The following is a 19175-nucleotide window of genomic DNA, read 5'->3' on the forward strand; positions in this document are numbered from 1 at the left end:
CATTGCATAAGTTGCATGCTTTATGCAAATGAAAGAAGTGGAGAGTATTCGTGTGAAAGTTCTCCTGTGTTAGTTACCCCTGGTAATAAGAGGGTTTAAGTGTCTAAAAGTATGCCTTTAAAGCAGCTCTCACGAGTGTCCATATATAGGGGGGAAAATGGTACTCAGTGCTTACCTGTATCAAAGAACTTTCTTCAGGGATGGAAATTGCATAGTCTCAACTTAATTTTTAAAAATTGGGTTTTGTCTTACCAGTATGGATTCTAGAATGGCATTGTAATAATTGCAAAATACACAGGGCTAAAATACCTGCCCCTTTTCACTGTCCCTAAGGCTGGGTCTCATTCAAGCTGACCTGGAATTCCCTCTGTAGCCCAAGCTTGCCTTTAATGTATGTAGTGTTCTGATTTTTTTGCCTAGCTTAACATTGTTCAAAATGTTCTAGAATTCTGTGTAAATAATCGTAGGTTGGTGTGATTTAAGCTATAATTATTGCTTAATTAACTTAATATAGCCAAGCCAAAAGTTCAGTGTCAATGGGTTAGAAAGGATACCCATGAAACACGGAATTCTTGATCCAGCCAGAAGCTTCTAGAGAGTCTTACACTGAGTAACAGGTATGCATGATGACTAATAAGCTAACGGGCTTCCTTTCCCAGGGCTGACCTTGGGCCTGGGTAAGGATTCTACCATTGGGCTGTGCTCCTAGCCCTGGACTCTTAGATTGTATTTTACTGATGAGCTGAGCAAGGGTTAGAAGCAAAAATAATACAGGGTATGTATGATTGGTATCTTGGGAAAACAGAGAGCCTTAAGGGGCATTGTCTGAATAGGCTTCCTGTCTGCTCTGAGTGAGCTGACAGTACTACAGTTAACTAGCCTAGAAGAAGCACACGCAGAGTACTTGGAGCAATGGAGGAGGAGTGAATTAGATATCCAGTCAGTTACTAGCAGCTATCCATTCTAAGGTTACTCTCAGTTTTCTCAATATAAAACAAGTGTTCAGTTTTTCTCAAGTCAAGTGATTCGAAGCCTTTCAAGATATCTATCGGTGATAAGAGACTGAAGTATGACTTAACACAAACCAGTTTGTTGGGGTTACTTGCAGAGAGCAAGATGAGGGCAGCTTCATTATCACGAAGTCTTGAGTGATCTGGCTTTTCCCCAAGATCCACCTGCAGCTGGTGGAGAACAGGCAGGAACAATTGCTGGAATTCCAGGTGAGGGACTTGTGACCCTCCCTTGTCAATAGCTTCATAACCTTAGCCTTGGATCACAGTATTGTTCTCCAAAGTTGTTATAGTTACCAGGCCAAAGCTTTTTTTTTTTTTTTTTTTTTTTTTTTTGGCTTTTCAAGGTAGCATCTCTCATTCTAGCCCAGGCTGACCTGGAATGCACTGTGTAGTCTCATGGTGGCCTTGAACTCACGGTGATCCTCCTACCTCTGCCTCCGGAATGCTGGGGTTAAAGGAACGCGCCACCATGCCTAAGAAATTCCTTTTATTTTATCTTTTTAAATATTTTATATTTATTTGACAGAGAGGAAGAATAGGCCCCCACACGGCCTTCAGCCACTGCAAACAACTGGCTAACACAGGTCCTGGGGAATTGAACCTGGGTCATTTGGCTTTGCAGGCAAATGCCTTAACTGCTAAGTCATCCTTCCAGTCCTTTGTTTTTGCAAGGTAGGGTCTCACTGTATCTCAGGTTAAACTAGAATTTAGTCTTTAGTTCCAGGCTGGCCTCGAACTCACAGCAAACCTACCTCTGCCTCCCAAGTGCTGGGACAAAAGCATTCTTTACTCAAGATAGCTTCTGCCCAGAGGAAAAATGCCATACAACTCCAGGCTTGAAAAAGTCTCAATGGAGTTGTATCCAGAACTCAGTCCAGTTTTTTTTTTTCTTTTAATCTAGTATGCTGACCATAGAATAGAACCCAGGACCTTTCCATATACCAGTCTTCTATTGAGCTACATAAGATCCAATTCCAGCCCCAACAATTCAACTTAAAATGGATAAAGTAGAGCTAGGTAATTGGGAGAACTACTTTGGAATGATGTCTTTTTGACATGAAGTAGCTGTTGCATTAATGATCTAACAGTGACTATTACTTGGATAATACATGATATTGGACCCACAAACTTTCTGTCATGGATGGTGGAGTAGGGCAAAAATTATATCAAAAATAGAGGGACTAATTAGGGAGAAGAAAGGATTTGGAGGAGGGAGAGGGGACAAAACTAATAGCAAGTATACACAAGAATGGAAATTATCAAAAGCTTAAAAATGCAAAAATTTTTTAACATTTCACTTAACCAAGGGTGAGTGGGTGGCCAATAGGGATGTAAATCAGTAAGACTAAAATCTAAAGATGATACCAAATTGCAGATAGGGTGCCTAGCAATTGGAACTCGTTACTAGGGGTCTGCAAAAATTGTATAGGCACTTTGCAATGTTTCAGAATTTAACATTTGTGACAGCAATCTCACATGTATTTTCAAGTGAAGCTTGCTCACACAAATCTGCATGCAGTTAGAGCAGCTGCTCATAGTGAACAACATAGCTAGAGTAGTCTTCCCACTGGTGGATGAATGAACCGGTGTCACCGAAGTAGAATGCCACTGGAACAGCAGAATGAATCACTGATAGTTAGGGGTGGATCGCACGCGAGGTAAGCCAGACTTAAGGCTCCACTTACTGGAAAGGAGAGCCAGGAATAAGAAACAGACCATTTGTTTACAGTCATGGAAGTTGTTAAAAAAAAAAAATTGAAAAAAGAGACCAGGTGTAAGCCCATAGGTGGAAAAAGGATTTCCGCTGGGATTTTTTTTTTTTTAAGAGATGTTTGAATCTTTGAGCTGGTGGCTACATGCTGCCTGTGTTTGATAAAGCTCAGAAATCAGGATAAAAATGTTCAAGCATGGTGGCAAAAGCCTGTAATCACAGCACTTAAGAAATTGGTTTGCACTTAGCAACACTGAACCAAATTAGTAGCTGAGATTTGAGTGCCTTCTGTGAGCCAATAGATTACCCACAGAATGGGAAACAGTTTTTGCCAGTTACACCATTGACAGAGGCTTAATACCTAAAACCTAAAAGAACTCAAAAACTAAAACCTAAAAATAACAACAAAAAAACCCCTCAAAATGGGGTAGAGATGAATAGGGAGTTCTCAAAGGAAGAAATACACATCTCCCCTAGACAGGTGACAGACCAAAGGATGATTACACTAAAGCCAGTTTGAACCAATGCGTTTACTGGGGTTCCTTACAGAGCAGGGTGAGGAGTTGCTGTCAGGACTCAAGCAGAGCTGCAGCACAAGTCTCGTCTGTCCTTGATTGAAGACCTCCCATGGCTGCTTTGACTCGGCTGCTGCGCACCAGCAAGCCCGCCTCAGCACGGAGCCGCCTCCTTGGAGCACCCTGCACCACTTGCTTCTTCCATGATGTGGGGTCTTGCAACTCTCCCAGACTTACTGACTTTGAGTCGGATTTCCTTTCTGCACCCACCCCCATGGGATGTTTTAATTTCTAGCTAACATAACCTTGGGGAGTTACTGTGTTAGGTGGCCTAGATTTGACTTCCTGAATCTCCACGACCTCCTCTCTTCAATTCAGAGAAATCTGCCACACATAGTTTTCCTAGCCTCTAATTATACAGTTGGAGATGCAAAAACCCAGTTGCCCTTCTGGGAGGAATATAGCTTATTTTTCTTTTTGTAAAATTAAGTTGGAAAGGTTACTACATAGAACCAAATACCAAAAGTGTGGGATACTGCCAGAATAATCTCATGGATGCCTCTTAGGATCTCTCTATTGTACTCTAGGCTGGCCTCAAACTTGATCTTCCAGTCACTACCTCCCAAGTGCTGGGATTACAGGTCTGTGTCACCACCCTGACTTTGGATACCTCTCATGAATTTAGTCACCAGCATCTAGAACTAGGCCAAGGGTATGCCATGTTAGAAAATCCACTTATGTCTATGGTTCACAGCATTCTTTTAGTGGCTTCTACCTAAAACACACTAGCTACAACTATTGAATGGAGACTAAAGTTGCTGGAATCTTCTCATCATTTTTTCATAAAAGTAATATATGTTCTATAAGGTAGGGATTATCATCCATAAACAAGTGACTTCTCTAACCCATAGTGCAGAGCCAGATAAAAAATGGAGGGTGGGCGATAAAGGAACCTTCAATCCCCAAGATGGAGAATAAATATAAAACAATGAGCCGGGCGTGGTGGTGCACACTTTTAATCCCAGCACTTGGGAGGCAGAGGTAGGAGGATGGCCATGAGTTCGAGGACACCCTAAGACTGCATATTGAATTCCAAGTCAACCTGGGTTAGAGTGAAACCCTACCTCCGGGGGTGAGGGGGGCAGGACAACTAGAGACTGACAGGGTAACAAGCCAGGCACAGTGGCACAAATGTGACAGAGGCAGGAAGACTGCAACAATTTTCAGGCCAGCCTGGTCTACACAGCACCAAGGGTATAGATTGAGACTGTTAAAAATTAAGAAAAAAGCTGAGTGGTGGCACACTTTTTTTTTTTTTTTTCGAGGTAGGGTCTCACTCTAGCTCAGACTGACCTGGAATTCACTATGTAGTCTCAGAGTGGTCTTGAACTCACGGCGATCCTCCTACCTCTGCCTCCCAAGTGCACCACCATGCCCAGTTTCCCAGAGACTCACTTTTTAAAACAACATTTTTATTTATTTGCAAGCAGAGAGAAAGAGGGAATGAGAAACAGGCAATAGGGTATGCCAGGCCTCTTGCCACTGCAAATGAACTCCAGATGAATGGGCCACTTTGTGTATCTGGTTTTAAATGGATACTGGTGAATTGAACTCAGGCCATCAGGCTTTGCAAGCAAGTGCCTTTAACTGCTGAGCCATCTCTCCAGCCTGAGACACACTTTTAATACTGCACTTTTTATACTCAATTTTTATACTTTTTATACTCAATTTCAGAATATTGGGAAGTAAAACAAACACAAAATCTTACTAAAATAAGTTATTTATTGCTTTTAAAAAATAAATTAACAATACAAATCTGATTTAATCTCTTAACAAAAGCATAATACACTTCAGTAAATAAGGATTTCCAACTTCCTGTAGGCCTAAGAAGCCAAACCCTTGAGGTTTAGGTAGCCACTGCTACATAATCTCCCAAATTTATGCTGCTTCACATTTAAGGGACAAATCAGCAGAGGGTCTCTTCCCCACTAGAAATGCACTCAAAGTGACAAACCCAAAGGACAGAAGCTATGTAGGATGCAGGAGCAAAGTCAAAATTCTATTTTCATTTCCCTGAGGGAGGTGGCTATACTTCCACCAGATTTATTTTTTTGTATATGTATATGATGTAGTTGTGTGCATGCTGTATCAGAGAACAGCTTTGGTGTTTCTCCTCCTTTCAGCTTTGTTTTTTTGAGGTATGCCTAGGCTGACCTGGAATTCACTATGTACGCTCAGGCTGGCCTCAAACTCACAGCGATACTCCTCCCTCCGCCTCCCAAGTGCTGGGATTAAAGGCGTGAGCCACTAGGCCTGGCTCCTTCCACCTCTTGAGACAGAGTTTCTCATGATGTTTTTGCTACTGCTGCTTTTGAGTTTCTAGAGTCCCCTGGCTCTGCCCCCCATTGCTGTGCACTAGGATGATAGCCTTGTACACCACTTGGCATCTGGCTTTACATGGCCATTTAGGATCAAACTTGGGTTGGAAAGTCTGCAAGCAAGCCACAACTACTGAACCCTCTCCCCAGCCTTCCACCAGGTTTATATGAATAATGGTTCAGTCAGGAAGAGTTCATTCGTGGAATGTGGTGAGCATGGTCATGTCTTAAAGTGCTAATGCTGTGCCCTGGGTCATGCTTATGTGGCAGTGGCTCCTGACACAGAACACGGAGATGGCTCCCTACCTTAGGGACAGGCCACAGTACCAGAAGTATGGAGCTATTTCTAACTCCAGAAGAGCTGACCTCACAGATCCTATAGTGAATCCTATAGATGAAATGAGACTATTAAAAACACACCTTTGCAGGTATGAGACATTATAATTCTCCTGGGTTTGGCTCAAAAGAGGTGACCAGGTTGAAAGTTACGTTATTCTTGAAGACAGATGCAACTGCACTTAAGAACTTAGGTCCTACTGTTGAATGTGTCGTCACGCCACCCTCTGTTTTTGGCCTCCATATAGACAGAAGCATTGCACTGCTGCATGGTATGCTCCATCTCGATCAGCTGGTGGCATCCAATAGTTAGCTTTTCCCTAAGGAAAAAATGTTAAAACAATGCACAACAGCTAGTCAGATATTCTCTTTTTTAATTGAAAAATAGTTGCATTATTTATGACACATACATGATTTTTTTTAAACTTTTTGTTTTTTTGAGTTAGGGTCTTTAGCTCCTGGAATTGGCTATGTAGTCTCAGAGTGACCTCGAACTCACAGTGATACTCCTACCTCTGCCTCCCAAGTGCTGGGATTGAAAGAGTGTGCCACCACATCTGGCTATGTTTCTTAAATGTGTAAATATTGCAAGTCTGGCTCAATGGATCTAATTAATATGCATTATTTCACACACTTACTTTTTTGTGGCAAATACTTAAAAGTCTACTTATAGAGGCAGACATGGTGCTTTGTGCCTGTTAATCTGAAACAGGATTACTGTAAAATTCAGACCAATCCAGGCTTTAATTTAAGACCCTTTGTCAAAAAACTAATACCTATTCTTAGCATTTCAAAATACAATGTATCTTTTTTTTCTTCTTCGAGGTAGGGTCTCTCTCTAGCTCAGGCTGACCTGGAATTTACTATGTAGTCTCAGGGTGGCCTTGAGTTCATGATGATCCTCCTACCTCTGCCATCTGAGTACTGGGATTAAAGGCATGTGCCACCACGCCCACCTGTACTGTCAATTTCTGAGTTAAATTTCTTTAGAACCCATATATAAGTGAGATCATATGGTACTTCTTTTCTCATCTTAGATCACTGGACATAAGAGTCTCCATTTCCTGTCTGAAATGACAGGATCTCTTTCTTTATGAAGGCTAAATAGTATTTGATAGGGCACATGTGGAAAATTTATCTATTCATCAGCTGACAGACACTCAGACTACTACTTCTTGGCTGTGGTGTTACTGAATAGGGAGGTGTGGAATTCTTCAACATATATATTCCATTTCTCCTGGCTATATTACAGTTTCTTAATATGTGATTATAGTGAGGCTTGGAATTTTTTTTGGCTTTTCGAGATAGAGTAGGATCTCTCTCTCTCTCTCACAGCGATCCTCCTACCTCTGCCTCCCAAGTGCAGGGACTGCTCCATTGTGACTGGCTTGAAATATATTCTTTAATACTTGAGAGAAAATAGCAACAGTTATGGTTTACTGACATGGGCAAACATGGATGGATAAGCACTAAAAGTAGCACAGGTTCTTAGTTAGCCAACACTGACAAGAGCTGGTGTCATTTCTGGAATTCAGAAGTAAGGGATCCCATGGCAGACCTCTGCCAACAAATAAACAGAAGCCCTTGTCTATGGTAGACTGGGTTGAACAACCTACTTCTTTCTCTCTGAAGGCCTTCTCCTAGCAGGCTTATATGGAGATGTAACCAAGTGGTAAGCAACACTTTACAACAAACAGCTTCACCTGGTCTTCAGTTGAAGTTAAAGAACAGAGAGCTCAGAGGGCACATCTTCTGAAGAAACAGACACTTGCAAAAAGACAAGAGCCCGACGTGGTGGCGCACGCCTTTAATCCCAGCACTTGGAAGGCAGAAATAGGAGAATTTGCATGAATTTGAGGCCACCCTGACACTACAAAGTGAATTCCAGGTCAGCCTGGCTAGAGTGAGAGCCTATCTCAAAACCTGCTCTTCTTCCCCACCCCCAAAAAAGAGAAAGGACAAGAGGGTGATAAAGCTGCCACCCATTTTTTAGTTTGTTTTAAATTATGTGTATAAATCATAAATGATTATATTTATGTATGTAAAAATTTCTTTTTTGTTGCTAGATGTTCTATTTTTTCAACATAGGGTCTCACTGTAGCCCAGGCTCACCTGGAAATCACTGTAGTCCCAGGTTAGCCTTGAACTCAGTGATCCTCCTACTTCTACTTCCCAAGTGCTGGGATTATAGGCATGTGTCACCATGCCTGGCTTAAATTATATTTTTTAAACTTATTTATTTATTTAGAGAGGCAGTTAGAGAAAGAATGGGCACACCAGGGCCTCTAGCTACTGCAAACGAACTCCAGATTACATGGGTACTGGGGAATCAAATCCCGGTCCTTTGGCTTCACGGGCAAGTGCCTTAACCACTGGGCAATTTCTCCAGCCCTTACATTATATTTTTAATTAGCTTACAGAGTAGGTTTCCACTTGGCTTTTTTTGGTTAACCATCTCACCTACTTTTATCCCCCAGAGCTGCCACTCTTAAAAAGGACTACTCGAATCAGTTGCTTAGCAGTTAACAAATTAATTGATATCTCTAAACCAAAGGTGGGGAAACAAAAGTAAGCCCCAACAAATTCTATGCCTATAACATGAGTTTTCTTTTTTTGTTCTGTTTGTTTTTCAAGGAAGGGTCTCACTCTAGCCCAGGCTTCCTGCAATATGTAGTCTCAGGCTGGCCTTAAACTCACTGCAATCCTACCTCTGCCTCCAGAATGCTGGGATTAAAGGGGTGCACCACCACACCCAACTATTTTCACTATAAAATTTCCCTCCCCCAAAGGAGGGTCTTACTCTAGCCCAGTCTGAGCTGGAATTCACTATGTAGTTTCAGGGTGGCCTCGAACTTACAGTGATCCTCCTACCACAGCCTCTGGAGTGTTGGGATTCAACTACCACAACCGCCTTTAAAAAGTTTTTAGTGGCAACCTCCATATAACAACTTTTTATGTTTTAACCTAAAGTGATGTCATTGTGAGTTCAAGGCCAGCCTGGAACTACAGTGAATTCCAGTCACCCTGGGCTAGAGTGGGACCCTACTTTGAAACAAAACAAAACAAAAAATACTCAGGCCAGGAGTGGTGGTACACTCTAATCCCAGCACTCTGGAGACAGAGGCAGGAGGATCACTGTAAATTTGAGGCCAGTCTGGGACTAAATAGTGAATTCCAGGTCAGCCAGGGCTAGAGAGACACCCGACTTGAAAACCCTTCAAAGATTCACAATGACAGAGGTGAATATATTTCTGTATAAACTTAAAAATGAAACAAAAAAGGGCAGGTTCATATGCCTGTCCTTGATTACTTATTCTATTAAACACTTGAAAAACCACCTTGCAGTAAGTAGTCTGTCAATCTATTTCCGTGTCTTCTTTCCCTCCCTACCCCAGCAGTAAGAAGTGAGCTGTCTCTTCTCTCACATTTTTTTTCCCGTGAGTCAGTACTCTGTCAGTGGGTTATCACCCACAGATCAGATTTCCTGCAGCAAGCTGTCAGTGCTGATGGGAGAAACTATTGGCTGTTTTTTTTTATTTTTTATTTATTTATTTGAGAGCGACAGACACAGAGAGAAAGACAGATAGAAGGGAAGAGAGAGAATGGGCACGCCAGGGCTTCCAGCCTCTGCAAACGAACTCCAGACGCGTGCGCCCCCTTGTGCATCTGGCTAACGTGGGACCTGGGGAACCGAGCCTCGAACCAGGGTCCTTAGGCTTCACAGGCAAGCGCTTAACCGCTAAGCCATCTCTCCAACCCCCCCCCTTTTTTTTAATAGGGCGTATATGGTGGTAGAATCCTTGACTTCCTCCCCCATGACTTACTTATCTGCAGGATGCAAACACACCTCTGCTACTATGCTGCCACAACTCCGGTGATCCATCTGCCCTTGGCATCACCTTACAACTATGCGAGGCAGCTTGTTTTATATTTGGATATTTCCTAATTACATGAGATCTTCCTTTGGGGCTTAAAAACTACCTGTGCGCTCTTCAGTAACACATAAACTAAAATTGGAATGATAGAGAGATTAGTGCGGTCTGTACACAAGGATGACATGCAAATTCATGAAGTGGTCCATACTGTTAGAGACAAGGTAAACAAGAAAGAGTGATGGGAGGGGATTATAATCAAATACATTATGTACATATATAAACATTACCAATAAAAAGACAAAAAAAAAAGGCTGGAGAGATGGTTTAGTAGTTAAGCACTTGCCTGTGAAGCTTAAGGACCCCAGTTTGAGGCTATATTCCCCAGTACCCATGTAAGCCAGATGTACAAGATGGCACATAGATCTGGAATTCATTTGCAGTGGCTGGAGGCCCTGGTACACCTATTCACTCTCTCTCTCTCTCTGCCTCTTTCTCTCTCTGTCTCTCTCAAATAAATAGATAAAAATAAACAAAATTAAAAAAAAAACAGGCTATGATGAGAACCCATCTCAAAAAAAAAAAAGAAAAGAAAAAGTTAAAAAAAGGCAAACAACTTAACTGCTAAGCCATCTCTCCAGCCCCACCTTCAATAAAATTTTAAATATAGTAACAGAGTTGGGGGGATGGCTTAGCAGTTAAAGAAACTTGATTGCAAAGCCTTCCATCCAGGGTTTGATTCCCAGTATCCAAATAAAGCTGAATGCACAAAATCACACATATTTGAAGTTCATTTGCACTGTTAGGAAGCCCTGGTGCACCCATTCTCTTTTATTGCTCTCTCTCTTCCCTTGCAAATAAATCAATAAAATGTAAAATAAATAATAATACATATAAAGGAGTCTAACTGGGATGGTAGTACATAGTGGAAGAATCTGAGCTACTTCGGAGACTGATAGGGGAGGGTTGTAGGATCTTACAAGTTCAACTGCAAGCCTTTGTCTCAAAAATGCATGAATGGCTGGAGGGATGACTTGCGGTCAAGGCAGTGGTCTGCAAAGCCGAAGGACCCAGGTTCAATTCTGCAGGACCCATATTAGCCAAATGCACAAGGGGGCACATATGTCGAGAATTCGTTTGCACTGGCAGGAGGCCCTGGTGCACCCACATTCTCTCTCTCTCTGCCCCCTCTTTCTCTGTCAAATAAGTAAATAAAATATATATAAAAAAATGAATGAATAAACAAAAAAGATACCTTATACCTACCTACCTACATACATGAGTGTTGAGGCAAAAACTTTGAAAATTTTATGCCTGATACATACACACAGGCTGCTTCTATCTATGAAACTTTTCATGCTAAAAAAAAGTTAAAGGGGCTGGAGAGATGGCTTAGTGCTTAAGATGCCTGCCTGCAAAGCCAAAAGACCTCGGTTAGATTCCCCAGGACCCACGTTAGCCAGATGTACAAGGGGTCACATGCATCTGGAGTTCGTTTGCAGTGGCTGAAGGCCCTGGTGTGCCCATTCTCTCTATCTGCCTCTTTCTCTCTCTGTCTGTTGCTCTCAAAAAAAAAAAAAAAAGAACCTTCACTATCCCACAGTGATGCTAACTATGGTAAAAGCTAGTTATGATTATCTATCTTTACATACAGAGACACTTACCGATAGTCTGTGTGAGAAACACAGTCATAAAGTTCCTGGGCAGTAAATTTGACATTTTTATTTACCTGAAAAGAATCAAAATATAATTACTAAGAAAACATATTAAATCAGGGCTGAGGATGTAGCTGAGTTGGCTGACATACACAAAACTGTAAGTATGATCTCTAGCACTGCACAAAACTGGGCGGAAAAGAACATGCCTATAATCCCTATATTTGGGAGACAGAAAGAGAAAGATGAGATGTTCAAAATAATCCTTGGATACAAAGTAAGTTCAAGGCCAGATTGGGCTACATAAGACAGTCTTAAAAACAAAACAGGGCTGGAGAGATGGCTTAGCAGTTAAGGCGCTTGCCTGCAAAGCCTAAGGACCCATGTTTGACTCTCCAGATCCCATGTAAGCCAGACGCACAAAGGTAAGGCAAGCATAATAGATGGCACAAGTGTCTGGAGTTTGACTGCAGAGACTGAGGCCCTGATGCACCAATTCTCTCTTGCACTCTCTCTCTAAAATAAAACAAAACAATCAAGCTATATTAAATCAATAACTGATGGGAGTATAATTAGAATAGCAAATTAAATTTTTAGTTAAAGCTTTTAAAAAGGATTAAACAGTAATAAATTCACTGACCATAAATGTTAACACTGAACTATATATAAAATCCTTAGTCCTAATATAACTTAATCTGTTTCTACAACTAGTAGAAATGAGATCTGGATGTAGTAGGAATCTTCTTTATTTTTACTTTTTTGATCAACCTGACCTGGAACTAACTATCCCAGACTAATCCTGAACTCACATCAATCAATTTATCTCAGTCCAGAGTGCCAGGATTACAAACATAAGTCACTATGCCTGGCTTGTAGTAGGAATCTTAACAAAAGAAATATAATTTTGGAGATCAAATGGACATTATAAATTATATGGAAAGGTCTGATTTAGAAAAAAGTGACTTATAAACATCTCCTTCCCCCATTGTACTAAGAATCAGACCCAGAGCTTCATGTATGCTAAGCAAATGATCTACCCCTGAGCTATGCTTCTAGCTCATGGACATTTTCTAAAGAACTGTATTTTTCAGAACATTATAACTCAGAGACATAACTTATATATCATAAATATAAAAGTCTACTATTCAAGTACTACCTATGGCACACATGTGAAACACACACTTAAGGAGTCTTTTATTTACTGAAGTTTATTACTAATGTAGACTATGTTCTATTTATAAGCAAGAGCCTCCAAAGTTGTATTCATACACACACATTTGGATGAAAAAGTTCATTTTTTAAGCCAGGCATGGTGGCGCACGCCTTTAATCCCAGCACTCGGGAGGCAGAGGTAGGAGGACTGCTGTCAGTTCAAGGCTACTCTGAGACTACATAGTGAATTCCAGGTCAGCCTGCACTAGAGTGAGACTTTACCTTGAAAAATCAAAAAAGTAAACAAATAAAAGTTTAAAAATTAAAAATGGAATACAAATTCATGACAGGTCTAGCCTGAAATCTTGTATCATTATAGTCAACATTCCAATGTTTCAAAGAATGGCTGCCTTGTCCCCAAAGTGCTGGGATTACAGATGTATACCATCACTCCCAGCTCTAAATGCACAATTTTAATTTCCAAGGAACAAATAGCTGAATAGTGTCTTTGTTAGTAAACACTACAGCTGTATCTATAAAGTAGACTGGGTGTCATTTAAAGTTGTACTCATTATAATGAAAGCCAAATATTAAGATATGATGTGATTATTTTAAAAATATTTATTTATTTGTGGGGGCAAATAAAACCGGCATGCCAGGACCTTTAGCCACTGCAAACAAACTCCAGATACATGCGCCACCTCGTACATCTGGCTTACGAGGGTACTAGGGAATTGAACCTGGGTTCTTAGGCTTCACAGCAAGCGCCTTAATCACTAAGCCATCTATCCAGCAGATGTGATTATTTTAACTCTTAAAAAATTTGAGAACAGCTGGGTGTTGTGGCACATGCCTTTTATCCCAGCACTTTGGAGGCAGAGCTAGGAGGATCACTGCAAATTCAAGGCCAGCCTGAAACTACACAGTGAATTCCAAGTCAGCCTGGGCTAGAATGAGACCCTACCTCAAAAAACAACAACAACAAAAAAAAAAAAAAAACCAGAAAAATAAAATTGAGAACAGGGGTTGGGAGATGGCTCAGCGGTTAAAGGTGCTTGTTTGAAAAACCAGATGACTTGGGTTCAATTCTTCAGCACACACGTAAAGCCAGCTGCATCATTGTTTGCAGAGGCAAAAGTCCCTGCTGTACCCATACTCTCTAAAATAAAAAAAAAAAATTAAAAATTGAGAACAAGCTGGGTGTAGTGGCACATGCCTTTAATCCCAGCACTTGGGAAGCAGAAGTAGGAAGATCAGCCTGTGTCTACATAGTGAATTCCAAGTCAACCAGGGCTAGAGCAAGACCCTACCTTAAGTAAAAAGGGAGAGGAATAAAAGAATGTCACTGGAGGGCTGGAGAGATGGCTTAGCGGTTAAGCGCTTGCCTGTGAAGCCTAAGGACCCCGGTTCGAGGCTCGGTTCCCCAGGTCCCACCTTAGCCAGATGCACAAGGGGGCGCACGCGTCTGGAGTTCGTTTGCAGAGGCTGGAAGCCCTGGCGTGCCCATTCTCTCTCTCCCTCTATCTGTCTTTCTCTCTGTGTCTGTCGCTCTCAAATAAATAAATAAATAAATTAAAAAAAAAAAAAGAATGTCACTGGAAGACTTCTATAGCATTCATGAATTAAATTTAGGCTGGGCACAGAAGCACAAGCCTGTAATCTTAGCACCTAGGAGGCGAAGCAGGAGGATTACCATTTCTCAAGCAGCCTAGGCTGTATCACAAACCAGCCTGTGCAACACAGTGAGATGCTGTCACCAAAACAACTAGAAAGGATTTAAAGACAGTATCAATCCTACTATAGTTATTTAGGCTAATTCATGTTGTATTTATTTATATGCAAGTAAAATGCAAATATATGAACATTATGTAACGATTTCTCATACCTCATACTTGATTAGGAAGTTATAGAGAGTCTCAACATCTTGATAAGTACTGTTGGGAGCCAAAATCCTAAACAACAAATAAATGACAGGAGTGGAAATAAATGATCAAGAAAAAAAAAAAAAACTTTGGATTTTCTTGACAAAATATATTCATTTCCTAATAACCTTATTCAAAAGTTTATCACCTATGTGTGTGAATCAATTAAAGTTTATAAAACTGTGAATTTAATTCAACAAAGATTAATTTATTAAAATATTTTGGCTTATTTAAATTGACACCTTTATTTAAACCAATACTTACAACAGCAATTAATAACCATAAACATTATTACATATGACATTATAGCTTACAATCTGAGCATAATATATAATACATAATTCATACATAATACACTATACATGTCAATTATAACAGTACCAGTGACTATTACCACCATCTCCACCTAGCCACACAATAAGTGAATGATAAATCAACTGAGAAATTAAGCCACCTGAATTCTTAAAATTTATGTGCTTTTACTTATAACATCTCTGTCATCATATAATTATCAATGCATATTTATGTATATTTATAGGCTATATATACACTTATAAAATATTTATAATTTTAATTATATCTATCTTATAATAAAGACTACTTGGTCTTTACTGTGAGAGCTTTTATAAATTTCCAGGCCATAGTCAAATGGAAGAACAATGGACCTAGTTAGTATGTACTTTATGTGATGTGACAGAGGTTAGTCTGTCTCTGCTTGGTGGCAGGGGAGCTAATTGTGCTGTTACCTTATTTGTAGCCTTCCCTGCTTAGGGCTTTGCTATCTGGTTTGAGTTAGTTGTCTCCCATAAACTTGTGTTCTGAACACTTTCCAGGTGATGGCAGTTTGGGAGGCAGAACCTTGCTGAACGGAGGCATGTTACTGGGGGCTGACCTAGTTCCACAGTGATAGTTTGGCTTACTCTCATGCTGCTCTTTCCACCTACTATGGTAGGTGTGATGGCCAGCTTCTGCTCACGCCATCTTTTCCCTGCCATCATGGAGCTTTCCCTTAAGACTATAAGCCAAAATAAATATTTTCCTCCCATTACCTGCTTTAGCTCAGATGCTTTATTCCAACAATGAAAAGGTAACTGCAAAAGCCCCTTTCCCAGGAAGGCAGGGTACCACTTGGCTCTTTGAGAAAGCTGTGAAGGGAAGGAGGCTGCAGCTGTGTATGTATGGCCTATCAACCCTTTACTACAGCTGTGAACTGTAACTGAAAGGTCTAGAATCTAAAAATCACCATTTCCTTTTCAACTTCCATGATATCAACTATGTACTACAAAATGACTGAAGGAATTTTGAATGATGTTTTACCATAAAGAAATGATAGAGGAGACAGGTATGTTTATTTATTTATTTATTTATTTTGGTTTTTTGAGGTAGAGTTTCACTCTAGCCCAGGCTCACCTGGAATTCACTATGTAGTCCCAGGGTGGCCTCAAACTCACAGCAATCCTACCTTCTACCTCTGCCTCCCAAGTGTTGGGATTAAATGCATGTGCCACCATGCCCGGCTTGTTTACAGTTTCAAAAAATATTTTTATTTATTTATTTATTTAATTTTAATTTTTTTTTTTTGGTTTTTCAAGGTAGGGTCTCACTCTAGCCCAGACTGACCTGGTATTCACTATGGAGTCTCAGGGTGGCCTCGAATTCATGGCGATTCTCCTACCTCTGCCTCCCAAGTGCTGGGATTAAAGGTGTGTGTCACCACACCTGACTATTTATTTATTTTTAAATATTTATTTATTTATTTATATGAGAAGAGAATAAGTATGGGCATGCCAGGAACTCTTGCAGCTGCAAACAAACTCCAGACATATATATGTGCTGCATTATAAGTCTGGCTTTACATAGGTACTGGGGAAATGAATTTGAGCTGGCAAGATTTACAAGTAAGTACCTTTAGTGAACAAACAAAAAAATCACATAAGTGGGCTGGAGAGATGGCTCAGAGGTTAAGGTGCTTGCCTGCAAAGCCTAAGGATCAGAGTTTGATTCCACAGTACCCATGTAATGCCAGATATACAAGGTGGCACATGCATCTGGAGTTCATCTGCATCAGTACAGGCCCTGCTGTGCCCATTCTCTATCTGCCTCTTTCTTTCTCTTTCAAATACATAAATATCTTTAAAAATCACAGAGCTGCACTCTAATGAAGTAATATTTAATGGATATTACTTTTATAATCATATTCAGAAAAAACATGTTAGATTTTTAAAATAATATGTAAATTATTTTAGAACTTGTTATTAAAAAAGAATGATTTGAGAGGATCTGAGCCTAAAATAGACTGGACAGTCTCTACAAATACAAACTCTACTTATGGGGTTGAATTTAGACTTTATTACCTCATATTAATGATGAATGTAAGCAAATGGAATTTGCACTAGCATAAAAATTTGTAAACTTTTACTTGGTAGTAATTTGTTAAAAATGTATAAATAATAAAATGGAGAAAAAAGATTTATGGACACAAAGCTTTACTCTAAAATTACAGCTTGTTGAAAACGCTAAAAGAAAGAAAGATGTTAGGGCTTGTATGCCTTGTAGTTCCCCACACAAAAATTCTTTAGAGGTCAGCCTTCTCTAAAGTTTTTCTATTTCCCTCTTATCCCCACAGGAAGACAATAGGCTCTGAGAATGAAAACTCTAAAATTATCCTTCAATGGCAACTTTTCAAAAAAAAAAGCAAAACAACTGAAGGAAATGAATTACTTTTCACAAAATGCCAATTTTCACTTATGAATATGTACATATTTTGCCATCTAAAATCAGCAAGTATAGACTGAGCTCATAGCATTTGCTAAAATACATTATTACACTGAGTTATTGAACATAAAAGGAAATTTCAAAACATGCTTCTGAAAGGGTCCGAAAACGACTAAAAAAAGACCCTGGACTCAAATAGTATGTAAAAACAAAGAACGTTTATTCTGCAGAACCTGCCAGCACCTGGAAGTCAACCATTCTTACAAAATGGCCACCAGAGAAGAGCACACAGGCTCCTTTTAAACATAACTGGGGGAGTCCAGGCAGGGTTAGGGAATTTTCTAAGCTGATTGGTAGACAAGCAGCAATTACACTTGTACTTCTCTGATTGGTTGGAGCAAACCGGACAAGTTTGAGCATGTCTCCAAGAGCTGACTCAGCCCCCAGAGCACAAAGTGGTGGCTATCTTCCCAGGCCACAGGCCCCAGAGCACAAAATAGTGGCTATCTTCCCAGGCCACAGGCCCCAGAGCACAAAATGGTAGCTATCTTCCCAGGCCACATGTCAGGGTCACTCAGCCCATCCTTTGTTCATGGTTTTTCTCTCTGACAAACTGAAACATAGGCCTATCTGTAAACTGGAGCAAATTTGATCCTCTCACTCCCTATCTTCAAGTTGTTTATAATTTTAAAGTTTCACTTAAAAGTACATGGATTATATACAAATCAGGACTGTTTTCTACTTTTTTGTTTGCTTTTGTTTTATATTGTTTTTTCGAAATAGGGTCTCACTCTAGCCCAGGCAGACCTGGTAGGGTAGCCTAGCACTCACAGCAATTGAAGTGCTGGGATTAAAGGCATGCGCCACCATGACTGGTTGTTTTCTACTTTTTTTTGTTTTTAAATTTTTATTTATTTATTTATTTGAGAGCGACAGACACAGAGAGAAAGACAGGTAGAGGGAGAGAGAGAGAATGGGCGCGCCAGGGCTTCCGGCCTCTGCAAACGAACTCCAGACGCGTGCGCCCCCTTGTGAATCTGGCTAACGTGGGACCTGGGGAACCGAGCCTCGAACCGGGGTCCTTAGGCTTCACAGGCAAGCGCTTAACCGCTACACCATCTCTCCAGCCCTGTTTTCTACTTTTTAAGTAAACAATCTATCATTGACAAAATCAAGAATAAAATTCCTGCCAGCTCTACAAAAAATAATTGACAGGATCCTCCATGCTGAAGAGAAAGAAAAGCACACACATAAGGAAATAGGAAAAAATAAACCATACTCAAATACTAGTTAATACAAGAGAGTAAAGGTAAAACTGAAAGGCCTACCCAACAAGAAGAATGGCAAGAATAAATACACACTTTTCAATAATAATTCAATGGCCTCAATGTCCCAAACATAAGACCTACATTTACAGACTGGGTTAAAAAGTAGGATCTTTCTATTTGTTGCCTCCAAAAAAACTCACTTTTCCACAAATGATGGGCACGATCTTAGGGTGAAAGGTTGGAAAACGGTGTCACAAGCAAGTGGGCTAGAAAACAAGCAGAGGTCACTATCGTAATACCTGACAAGGTAGACTTCAAACCAACATTAGTTAGGGAAGATAAGGTCACTTTATATTGATTAAAGGAACACTCCAACAGGAAGACATTATAACCCTAAACATATATGCACCTAACATGGGGGATCCCAATTTCACCAAACACTATTACAATTAAGGTCACAGATAACATCAAACACAGATGTAGGGGATGACTTCAACACACTCTCATCAACTGACAGGACAGCCTATCAAAAAATAAACATATAAATGTCTGGATTAAATGAGGTCACAGAACAAATGGATCTAACAGATATCTACAGAACATTTAATCCAAATGTTATAGAATAAAATACACATTCT

The 19175-nt window shown here is 40.2% G+C and overlaps 1 protein-coding gene and 1 non-coding gene across 6 annotated transcripts in view; one reads left to right on the forward strand and one right to left on the reverse strand.

Moving 5' to 3' along the window:
• The window catches only part of Swt1 (SWT1 RNA endoribonuclease homolog), an 81190-nt gene that overhangs the window by 2010 nt on the left and 60005 nt on the right, over positions 1 to 19175 (reverse strand). For 3 of the 5 annotated variants that reach the window (XM_045141742.1, XM_045141739.1, XM_045141740.1), the window contains 3 exons: positions 14518 to 14584; positions 11490 to 11554; positions 5060 to 6273 (listed from right to left, as the gene is read on the reverse strand). In XM_045141742.1, the coding sequence (XP_044997677.1) occupies positions 6144 to 6273; positions 11490 to 11554; positions 14518 to 14584 (262 nt within the window). In that variant the 3' untranslated portion in view covers positions 5060 to 6143. Of the gene's footprint in view, positions 1 to 5059; positions 6274 to 11489; positions 11555 to 14517; positions 14585 to 19175 lie in introns of those variants that run through there. The other 2 variants (XR_006635094.1, XR_006635095.1) reach the window with 2 other exon arrangements.
• Positions 9939 to 10040, forward strand: LOC123458355. Its single transcript, XR_006635623.1, has one exon. It is a non-coding gene; the product is annotated as a U6 spliceosomal RNA (small nuclear RNA).

Source organism: Jaculus jaculus, chromosome 1 (genome assembly GCF_020740685.1).
Source record: "Jaculus jaculus isolate mJacJac1 chromosome 1, mJacJac1.mat.Y.cur, whole genome shotgun sequence".
In the NCBI taxonomy this organism is placed as follows: domain Eukaryota; kingdom Metazoa; phylum Chordata; class Mammalia; order Rodentia; family Dipodidae; genus Jaculus; species Jaculus jaculus.